General features: G+C 43.1%; 1 protein-coding gene across 1 annotated transcript in view; it reads left to right on the top strand.

Annotated features, from left to right (window-relative positions):
* The first annotated feature begins 5,816 nt into the window (after nucleotides 1–5,816).
* The window catches only part of LOC117349938 (NADH dehydrogenase [ubiquinone] 1 beta subcomplex subunit 11, mitochondrial-like), a 120,636-nt gene continuing 114,606 nt past the window's right edge, over nucleotides 5,817–11,846 (top strand). Inside the window, exon 1 of the mRNA XM_033923707.1 lies at nucleotides 5,817–6,073. Within this exon, the coding sequence (XP_033779598.1) occupies nucleotides 5,909–6,073 (165 nt within the window). The 5' untranslated portion in view covers nucleotides 5,817–5,908. The remainder of the gene's footprint in view (nucleotides 6,074–11,846) is intronic.

Below are 11,846 nucleotides of genomic sequence, written 5' to 3'. Positions count from 1 at the left end.
TATTTTCATTCTTGACCTTTTGCTCCTTGATACAGAGATATATAGCTCGATAATTACAGCTGGCACGGTTGTGAATTGAAAATAAATTGGAAAATACAATTCCTTTCTATTGTTTTAGCTGAAGTTAGGATGTTGCTAATTTAAAATGGGTTTTTCCGGATTTATACATAGCCATCCCAGATCCGTTTTGGCACAGATATTTCTAATGTTTCCCACGGGTCCTCTTTATCACTGCAGAGATAGAGACGCTCCAAAGAGACATTAGCTTTATGCCTTTTTTCAAATATGAGACGGTTATGATATACATTATTTGTTATTTTGGTTTTTTTATATCAATGTGTTTATTTGCAGAGTTAAATTCAGCCCTGCACACTTGACAGATGGAGAAATAGCTCCACGTTTAAAAAACTTTATGTTTTGTCTGTGTCATGTCTACTTGTTTTAGTTTAGTGGGTACCCCAGGATACATAATATTGGCCATTTCTAGAGCTCTTTTTCCACTTCTTACTAGCCTAACTGCGCAATGTTCTTTTACCTATAGCTTTTATATTCTGAATATAGTTTAGTTAGGGGTTATAAGAAAAAGTTTTACTTTATACAGCGTTTATTTCGTGGTGTTTCCTACATATGATCCATTCAATATACATTTCTGAATACATTCAGTACATCAGTATGGTTTCTCTGAGGTGCATAATAGTTATATGAAGCACGAAAAAACATATCCTTTTGGATTGTTCAATTAAGAACCTTAAGTAACTGAGTATTGTCGCTCTTTTGCCATGGCTATGCTAAGTGAATGAATTGGTATTGTTGCATGTTGCCACATTCAGTACAGGCAACATGGTTTCTCTTGTTTTCTATCTCTTATTTGGATCACATTGGAGTACAGCTGCTGAATGATATTTGGAATGCTTTCCAAGCATTTCTTTTCAAGTATCTCTTTCTGTATGCACAGACATCTGGCTGTTCTCCCTTTGAGGTTCTCACGGGATGACCTTTCCCCGCCCCATGGGTAGATTTTCCCTTGATACAGGAGGAATACGTCTAAAAGCTAATTGAAATATTAGGGCTTGTTCAAAGAAACGTGTCTTGCACTTCTCCTTTCTCTCCACAGATTCCTACCCATTTTTTCCAGCCTGGTGATTATCCAGCAGCTTTCCAAGGATCGGAAGCAGACGGATTTCCCCTTTGGCCTTCCCACTACTGTGATCGCTGTGCCCAGGCCCGCTGCACTCACTGAGGAGTTTCCTGTTTGGATCCACGCAAGTCGCTTGAAGAGGGTTAACCTAAAACCCCAGAAGCAAGTCTTCCCTGCGCAGATTTCACCTCCTCCAGTGGAACAACATAATGATCTCATTGCAGCATTCTACCAACTTTATCATTCTCTTACTGGCACCGCTGCTGCTAGTTTTTCTCCCTGTATGGATCATTTCTAACTGGGTCTACAGGGATGATGTGTTCTGGGTCCACGACACTTTCTGCCCATACCCATCTGTAAATGACATTCCTGCTGTAAACAGCACCCCCGACACCTCTTTGCGAACATGACGTCAAGCTGGACTACTCCCTCGCAAAGGCTGTCCTTCAATTGGAATCCAGAAAAGACCGATAGTATGCTACCCTTTGGTATAATTCCAGCAGTGTGCAAGTTGCCACCTTCTCCTTTGAGTATTGTGACATTGTGGACTGTTCATCAATTGATATCCCAAAGCTGTGCCATTGGTCCTCAGAGATTCCTAAAACTAAGGACATATATGTATATGTTACTGACTTACGTTGGGGGGATAAGTGTGCATTCTGGGGAGTGGTAGGGTGGAATATTAATACTGACTGGGCTTATAAACTAGAAAATACCCTGAAAAACAGTGGACCAAAATGGTAAATCACTGCTTACTTGTATGACCCTTCATAAGGTTGGACACTGTTATAGGAAAAGTGTTCCTGCACAAATTATTAAGCTTTCTCTTACTATTGACAACCCTAGACCTACTGATGAAGGTATGTACATTATGGACATGTGGTTTAAGGGTGGGTCTAGCTATCCGACCTATCAGTTTTCTTACGGGATCTATCTACCTCTACTCATCCTCTCCCACCATTTTGTGGGGGCCCCAAAAAATACTAACCCACTGGCCCCTACATTCAATAAACTTACTGACATGATGGCTATTGCCAATCCCACTTTTGAAGATATTGTGGCTGTTGAGGTAGGGTTTTCAGAACGTAACCTTTGGTTAGAATGGATGAAATTCACTGCTGATCAACATAATAAGAGTAATTGTTACATATGTGCTCAAGCTAGACCCCATCTAGGAACCGTACATCTGGACCTCCCTCCTGGTATCCAACCATGCTTTTTGGGTTATTTACCAATATCTCCTCTAATTTTACCTATCCTCTTTGTGCACTGCAGTGTTCTAAATACCCTTTGTTGCCAGGACAGCAAAAGCTTGATATTGCCGTTACCATCTATAAGGGCAATTACATATGTCATGTTTCTAATCTGACACAGAGTAGTTTTGTAGGTAATTTACCCCCAGGTTATTGTTCTGTCTTGGCTCATAGGTATGCCCTATTGTTGCTGCATCAGATTTGATATTTACTGGCTTTATGGAGACTTTTGGCTCCCTGTTAAGCTACCCAGCCAGTGGATAGGCCAGTGCACTTTAGTTCTGAAAGGCATCCTTCCTATTCACATGGTTTTTCCTTTTATTTGTCTTGATATAAATCTGATCACATGTATACATAGATGCTATAGGGGTCCCAAGAGGGGTCCCAGATGAATTTAAGGCCCGAGCTCAGGTTAAGGCTGGGTTTGAGTTCCTTATTCCCTTTATTACTATTAATAAGAATGTTGATCGGATTAGTTAAAATTATTATAATCAGCAACGCTTTGTGAACTATTCTAGGGACGCCTTGCAAGGTATTACTGATCAATTAGGCTCCACTTCTCAGATGGTTCTCAAAATCATATGGCCCTAGATATGATTCTAGCTGAGAATTCTGAAAAATTCTCCTCAGTACTTTAAGCTGTTGTACTTTTCTTTCTGACAATATAGGTCCTCCTATGGACATTCAGAAATTAGCAGACCTCTTTGCTGAGTTCAAATGTAACTCTGATTTATCTAATTCTTGGGATCAGCATTTTAGTTGAATGCATAATCTCTTATTATTTGCACTCTTGTCTTGACTGCTCATGTACTGTGTTATTCGTACTACAGCTCCTAAAAGACCCCTCCTTGAGAGACATACCTAGAGTATCACTCCCTTCCAGCTCATGCTGTGTATTTGTGACGTCATTTACATGACGTAAGAGGGGAATTGAACGGACACGTATCAGAACTTTAGTAAGTGTCCTTAGGCATATGTTGTTTAAAGATGCAAAGGTAGGCCCTGTTTATCTTTCCCTTCTTTGAAGATGGTATAAGGACATCTATGTTTGTCTTTCTTTCTTTGACATGAATGTTTAAACAGAGATAATGTGAAGTGAATTCAATTGTTTTGTTAAGCCGTATTTACAGACAGCTTTAGTTAAGAAGCTCTGCTGGTCAAGGCTTTTTCTTACCTTTTGGACTTCAATCTCTAGCTAGGAAAAATGCTGATGTGTTTAAAGTTTCATGTGACCTGTATCCATATATGGTTTGTATTTACGTCACATGCCATCACATGCTGACAAACCTGATTCGTATAAAAGATGTGAAACTCATAGTAAAAGACGGACATATTTGAAAGATGGTTTCTGGTCTTTAAGATGTGTCCCCAGGTACCTGACTTACAAATGACAGAGACAGAGAAAGTATGGGGCAGGAATTGGGACCTGAATCCTTTTCACACCCTCCTTCAATGTCTGTCCTATTCCTTTCCACCACCACCCTTCCCTCCCTCCTTTACCATCTGTTCCTTTCTACCACCCTTCAGCTCCTCTCGCGTGGCCTATCTATCTACCTTCCTCCCTCTTATTTTCAAGGCACGTTACAATGTAATTTGTGCAAGCCACTGGAGCCTGCGAGCTCGGTCCCTGTCCAATCCCCACAAACCATCTCGCTTCTGTGCTCCTATTTTCTCCATTTCTAATATCTCCTCTATGTATCTGCCATTGCCCCCCCCCTGTGTCCATATACCATCCCTATGGCATGTCCCCTTTATGTCTCTGTCCCTATGCTCCATGCACATAATTTCCCCTCTTTCTGTTACCTTCCTGTGTCCAGATTTCCCCTATCTTCCTCTTCCATACCAGTGTGTCTCTTCTTTTCAACCCCATCTAGCTTTTTTCCCTCTTTCTCCCCCCCCCCCTGCTTCTAGCATCTGGCTCACCTGCCTGTCCTTCCCTTTCTTTCCTGCTGTGGGTTTTTCTTTCCATCTTCATCCCCTTGGCCCAGAATCCTTTTCCCTTTCACTCCATCCTTCCAGTTTGAGCCGGGAACACGGGCGATCGCAAGGTCCCCGCAGCCCCCACCCGCCTGCCCAATCGATCCTAGTGTTTAGCCAGCTCTCTCCCTTCTCCTCACCTTAGTTTGCAGGCTTTCTTTTTCGGCGACCTGCACGCTTTCCCAAAGAGCCGCGTATGCGCGGCTGCTCAGTGTTCAATATTCTGCTCTGCTGCAACTTCCTGTTTCCGGTTGCGTCAGAGCAGAAGATCGAAACTGAGCAGCAGCAGGTGCGCGGCTCTTTGATAGTGTGTGGGTCGCCGAAAAAGAAAACCTACAAACTAAGGTGAGGAGAAGGGAGAGAGCTGGCTAATCACTAGGATCGATTGGGCAGGCAGGTGTGGGCTGCGGGGACCGCGCGATCCTTCATGCCTCACTGCGGGGACAAGACCATTCACTGCTCCACGGGGCGGTGAATGGCCTTGTCCCCGTCCCCGCAGCGACTGCTAGTTTTCGTTCCCCGTTTTGGCGGGTTACCCGCGGCTAAACGCGGTGGCCGCGGGTAAACCGCCACCGTGTCATTCTCTACTCTGATCAGCCAGCCGTCGAGGCACTGATGGACTTGCACCCCCAGCGAGTGCAGATGAACAGCCACCACCACCATGACTATGGTGAATGATCTGGGCGCCGACACCAACCCAACGGGCAGTGCCGCGACCTGGAAGTGCCTCCCGAGAACATGCAACCTCAGGAACCTCCGATGATCCGGAAAAAAAGCAAAACAAAAAAATCACGAGCAGAAGAAAACTAGAAGTTCTCAGCAAGGCTGCAGAATCAAAGTGAATTTCAAGGGGAATGGCCACACAGGTGACATCGCAGAGGGGAGAGGTGTTATTTTTAGGTTCTGCAGCCAAGGCTGGAATGGATGCATTACCCTATAGTTCAGGCTCCAGAGGGATTGTACAAGAAGTTCCAGTTATCAATTATACCTTGGTCTCAGCTTGATTCCTTGATAGGTAATTAAGTAAATAACTGCCCCACCCCCTTTTTTAAAACAAAACTGTAGCATGGTTTTTAGCGCCAGCCGCTGCGGTAATAGCTCCGACGTTCATATCATTTTATTTTTTTTTTTCTTCTTGTAAACCCTGGTTGCCAGTGCCCGACCCGTCGAGCTGGCCCAGGGACTGTATGTGAGCGGAACCAAGGCTACATATGTTTGCAGCGCGTTAGTCTATCTCACGCCTTTCCACTGTGATAATACAAATTCCCAAAACCTTGGCTCTAGCGGTTACAAGAAAGCCCAGGAACTATGACTCCCAGGTGCACTTGGCTTATAGACCGCTGGAGAAAATTATTCAGACAGAGGCTTGAAACGCACACTGACACTACGATAGCGTTCTGGTTTCGAAAACGAGGCTTGGACCTGGTCACACCCGGCAGACGGCTTGGCCAGTGAGAGGCAGAGTCCGGTCTCAGGATCGAGGCTTGGTTTGAGGCAGTTTCCGGAGTCGATCCTGGTGAGGTCGCTCTCTGGCAGGGTCATGTCGCTGTGGCGGTTTTGTTCGCGGTTGCCGGTGGCGTTCCGCGCTTCCCCTGGTGTGCGCTATCGTTCCTCTGTCGCCGCTACCACCCTCCCCGGGCAGAAGGTGCAGGACGTGGTGCCTGCCTCGCATGACGACGACGAGGAGGTCAACCTGTACGAGAAGGTGAGCGGTGGCCTGGGAGAGTATAGAGCTGTTCTATTATAATTATCTTGCAAGCAACACGACTGCAGTCTGCACCGCTCTTTTGTTAATCCACAATGCTATCTCTGTTACTGTCTGTTGTATTTATACGCAGTGCTACAGATAGAACAGGCAGCACTCGGATAAATAAAGCTAAATAAGTATGATGAATGTTATAGATTCTGTTATTTCTGCAGCTATTCAGAGCACTATGGGGGCCTACGTGTTTGTGTAAAACTTATTTTTGCCCTGTGGGGCCAATGCAGAAAGCCACGCATGGATGGCTGAGCGTAAGGTTTCTACCAAGAGGGCACAGTAATAAGAACATAAGAAGTTGCCTCCGCTGGGTCAGACCAGAGGTCCATCCCGCGGCAGCCCATCAGGCCTATCACCTGTGCAGTGGTCCCTGACTATTCCTATAACCTACCTCTACTCCTATCTGTACCCCTCAATTCCCTTATCTTCTAGGAACCTATCCAAACCTTCTTTGAAGCCCTGTAACGTGCTCTGGCCTATCACAGCCTCCGGAAGCGCATTCCATGTGTCCACCACCCTCTGGGTAAAAAAGAACTTCCTAGTGTTTGTTCTAAACCTGCCCCCTTTTAATTTCTCCGGGTGCCCCCTTGTACTTGTGGTTCCCCACAGTGTGAAGAATCTGTCCCTGTCTACCTTTTCTATGCCCTTCAGGATTTTGAAGGTTTCTATCATGTCTTCCCCTAAGTCTCCGCTTTTCCAGGGAGAATAGCCCCAGCTTTTTCAACCTGTCAGCATATGAGAAGTTTTCCATAATCTTTATCAGTTTAGTCGCTCTTCTCTGGACTCCCTCAAGTACTGCCATGTCCTTCTATAAGAGACTATATAGAAAGTTAAGTATGCGCAAGCTTTATGTGCACAGAACTTGGACACTAATCGGGGAGCCTGCTAGATGCAGTACAGAGGTTTTGGGGTGACATTTTGTGTGCATGCTGGAACAAAAATGGAAGTGTCAGCACACATCCGCGCCTCTTCTACATGTAAATATAAGCCTTGCAAAAAAATTACTTGTGTGTGTTGACACTTTTGTTTTTGTCCTGACGTGTGTATAATAGAGAGTTGCTCAGGGATAGAAATCTCACCCGTCCCCGCCAGAATCTCCTCTGTCCCTACCTGTCCCCCCGAGGAATCCCCTCTGTCCCCCCCTTCTAAAAATTACCTGTCCCTCATAAAAAGCAGCAATTTCTTCTGACGGTTTTGATTTTAGCTTTAATTGAGTTTTACAGAAAATTAAAAACAAAGTCAGACATCTGCCAGAGCAGGCATAAAACCAATACCCCTTCTCCCTCTCTCTCCCCGGTCAGGTGGGGTTTGCATATCAACAAAATACTATTCCAAAGAAATAGATTTAAGGCACAATTTGATGGAACAGAAAGAAGATTCCCGGCACTGCAATTATCTCCCCTTCTGCTCTTTTTTTTTTTAATTACATTTTTTATATTGGTACCTGCTGGGCTGAAGCAGTTTAATGCAGAGTAGTCTGGTTCTGGAGCTGCACAGTTATACTGCCCAATTTCTCCCATGCTCCTCTGTACACTTGTCCCTCCGAATCCGCAGTTTCAGCAACTGCGAATTTGGTTATTTGGTTTTAAACCCAAAAACCCATTTTAATTTTTCAGGCTATTTTAAGCCCTGTAAGCCTTCCCTTAAGCCTTACCTGGTGATCTAGTGGGTTTTGGGGGGCAGGAGCGATCTTCCCACTCTCCTGCCCCGTGCAGATGGCTCACAGGAAATGGCTCGAGAGACTACGGGAGCTCAAGGCAGCCATTTCCTGTGAGAGGTCTGCACGGGGCAGGAGCATGGGAAGATCGCTCCTGTCCCGAAAACCCACTAGACCACCAGGTAAGGCTTAAGGGGGGCAGGGCTTACAGGGCTTAAAATAGCCAGGGGAAAGCGGGGGTTAGGGGCAGAACCGGCCTGAATATTATTTGCTGTTTTTTAATATTCGTGGACCGGCTCTGCCCCTAACCCCCGTAGATACGGAGGGAGAAGTGTATATTGTTAAATCAGCATAAGCCTCCAACTCCAGCTGAGTTTCAGTTGAGTCCATCATCAGGGAGGTTGAAGATATAAGTACTGAAATACTTCTGATACAGATCTTCACTTGTACCTGTTCTACTCCACACACATACATACATACATGCCGTAATGAGTGGTGATAGGCTTGAGCCAATGAGATTTTTGAGGGGAGGTCTCACACCAAGGCTCACTACTGTGAGTGTTCTGCACATCCACCAATCTGGGAGAAAGAGCTGGAGCTTGATGGCCAATCAGGAGCACTTCTACAAGGAAGTGCTCATGATTGACCATTAAGCTCCAGCTCTGTCTCCCTGGTTGGTGGATGTGCAGAGCTCTCCCATGTGAGTGGCAATTGAAGAAGCTTAGAAGGAACATTAGAACAAAGGTAGGCTGACATTTCTGTGGGAACCCCAGAGAACCAGCGTCCATCCCTGCGGGAGTCCCGTGGACCTGGGGGGATCCCCATGGGACCCATGGGATTTCTGTGATTCCCGTTCCTGTGCAGACCTCTACTGTATAAGGTCTTATACCACCAGTCAGACAGAATAAGACATAACTGGTAGTTAATTTTATTAAACTGGCATTAAATTCTTTCTTCTAGTCCTTCTTTGCTGCCCTGGATAAAAATTTATTGTTCTGCCCATACATCAGAAGCCGCTGGTCTCTTCTCTGCATTGCTGTGGAATACTTAATGGCCTCATTACTGTATATTTGAAAGCATTATGTGGCCATGTCTTCTGTGTGAGTTTAACACACAGGGTTCCATTCTATCTCCGTTGCTGTTTAACATCTTTCTTTCACCTCTACTCAGTTTGAGTCAATCTATAGGTTTCACTACTTACGCTTACGCTGATGATATTCAGCTGACCCACCCATTCAATCCTGAAAATTCTAATGAAATATTCTTAATTAACCAAAAACTAGAAAAAATAAAAAATTGGCTCTCACAAAACAAACTAGCATTAAACATCACCAAAACTAAGGCCTTATTCTTTCCAATGAAACAGGGACTAAAATTATCGGCTCCTTTTCTAATAAACAATACACCAATTGAGATAGTATCTTCACTAAAACTACTAGGAGTCATTATCGATGACAAATTCTCGTATCATGAGCACATCAGCAATGTGGTAAAATGTTGCTTTTTTCGTTTGCGTTTAATCCGCTCTGACTAAATTCTTACAACCGAAATCATTGAACATTTTATTACACTGTCTAGTCATATCCAAATTAGATTACTGTAATTCACTCCTGTTAAACATCACTCAAAAAGAAAAAAAACGTTTGCAAATAATTCAAAACACTGCAATTAAAATTATCCACAATGGCAAAAAATACGATCATGTAACACCTTTTCTAATAGACTCACATTGGCTTCCTATTAACCAACGAATAACCTACAAAATATTACTTCTAACATTTAAAACATTATCCAACAACGAACCTCAATTCATAGACCGATTTTTAATCCCACATAATTCGACTCGATCCCTAAGATCATTGGAACCAGACGTCACGACATATTTTCAGTTATGGCCCCTCTTACCTGGAACACACTCCCTTTATATATCAGAGAAGTTAAAGACCTGAACTTATTTAAAACCAACCTAAAAACTTTCCTTTTTAAAGCTTCTTTTAATATTTAAAACATATTCTTTTTTTAAATCACTTTAATTTGATTATAAAATATTTCATTGTAAAAAAAACAACAAAAAATCCATCCTACCATTTTTTCCCCTACTAGATTTTCGTTTTCTTCTCTCTAGAGAAACTGCAATTTGTAACTTTTACCTACCTTTGTTCCTTCCTTACGTACTTCAGTTTGTCTGTATTGTCTGTTAGTGGTTTCTTCTCCCCCTTCTTATGGTTGTACATAACATATTTTTAATTGTTACTCGCTTAGTATGTAATAAGCGATTTATCAAATTTAATAAAACTTGAAACCTCTCTCCCTCTTTTTTCTTTTTTCAAAAGAGGTATATAATAAGGACACCAAACATTGTGACATTCTAACTAGGCGTCATACAAATATTTTAAAGTTGACCCATAACAGTTTTAAGAGCATAAGCAATGCCTCCGCTGGGTCAGAGCTGGGGTCCATCGTGCCCAGCAGCCCACTCACGCGGCGACCCAACAGGTCCAGGACCTGTGCAGTAATCCTCTATCTATACCCTTATATCCCCTTTTTCAGCAGGAAATTGACCAATTGTTTCTTAAACCCTGGTACCATACTCTGCCCTATTACATCCTCTGGAAGCGCATTCCAGGTGTCCACCACATGTTGGGTAAAGAAGAACTTCCTAGCATTCGTTCTGAATCTGTCCCCTTTCAACTTTTCTGAATGCCCTCTTGTTCTTTTAATTTTCAAAAGTTTGAAGAATCTGTCCCTCTCTACTCTCTCTATGCCCTTCATGATCTTGTAAGTCTCTATCATATCCCCTCTAAGTCTCCTCTTCTCCAGGGAAAAGAGACCCAGTTTTTCCAATCTCCCAGCGTATGAAAGGTTTTCCATCCCTTTAATTAGACGTGTTGCTCTCCTCTGAACTCTAAGAACAATAAGAATTGCCATAATGGGACATCAAGCCCAGTATCCTGTTTCCAACAGTGGCCAACCCAGGTCCCAAGTACCTAGCTAGATCCCAAGTTTTATACTGCTTATCCTAGGAATAAGCAGTAGTTTTCCCCAAACCATTAAGCCATCTCAATAATAGCCTATGGACTTCTCTTTTAGGAAATTATCCAAGCCTTTTTAAAATCCCACTAAGCTAACTGATTTCACCACATTCTCCGCCAATGAATTCCAGAGTTCAATTACACATTGTGTAAAGAAATATTTTTTCTAGTTTGTTTTAAATCTACTACTTAATAGCTTAATTGAATACCTCCTAGTCCTAGTATTTTTGGAAGGAGTGAACAAGTGATTCACATCTACCCTTTCCACTCCACTCAGTATTTTATAAACCTCTATCATATCACCCCTGAGCCGTCTCTTCTCCAAGCTGAAGAGCCCTAGCCGCTTTAGCCTTTCTTCATAGGAAAGTCATCCCATCCGTTTTATCATTTTCATTGCCCTTCTCTGTACCTTTTCTAATTCCACTGTATCTTTTTTTGAGATACGGAGATCAGAACTGCACACAGTATTCGAGGTGTGGCTGTACCATAGAGTGATACGAGGGCATTATAACATTTTCATTTTCCATTCCTTTCCTGATAATTCTTAACATTCTATTTGCTTTCTTAGCCGCTGCCGCACATTGAACTGAGGGTTTCAACGTATCCTCAACAATGACACCTAGATCCTTTTCCTGGGCATTGACTCCTAACACAGAACCCAGCATCACATAGCTATAGTTCGGGTTCCTTATTCCCACGTGCATCACTTTGCACTTGCACACATTAAACATTATCAGCCATTTTGATGCCCAGTCTTCCAGTCTCATAAAGTCCTCTTGCAATTTTTTACAATCCTCTTTGTGTCATCGGCAAATTTAATTATTTCACTAGTTATTCCCATCTCGAGATCATTGATAAATATATTAAAAAGCAGTCCCAGCAAAGACCCCTGGGGAACCCCACTATTTACTTGAAATCTTAAAACACAAAAGTAATTGTGTACCATAGACAATCTTTATAACAAGGAGGAAAAAGCCTCAGATCCCCGTCTTCAGCCAGAACAAATCCTGATGAAAGACTAGAAAGGGTA

Source organism: Geotrypetes seraphini, chromosome 1 (assembly GCF_902459505.1).
Source record: "Geotrypetes seraphini chromosome 1, aGeoSer1.1, whole genome shotgun sequence".
Classification (NCBI taxonomy): domain Eukaryota; kingdom Metazoa; phylum Chordata; class Amphibia; order Gymnophiona; family Dermophiidae; genus Geotrypetes; species Geotrypetes seraphini.
The sequence above is the reverse complement of the archived record's forward strand: the minus strand, read 5'-3'. Positions and strand labels throughout refer to the sequence as shown.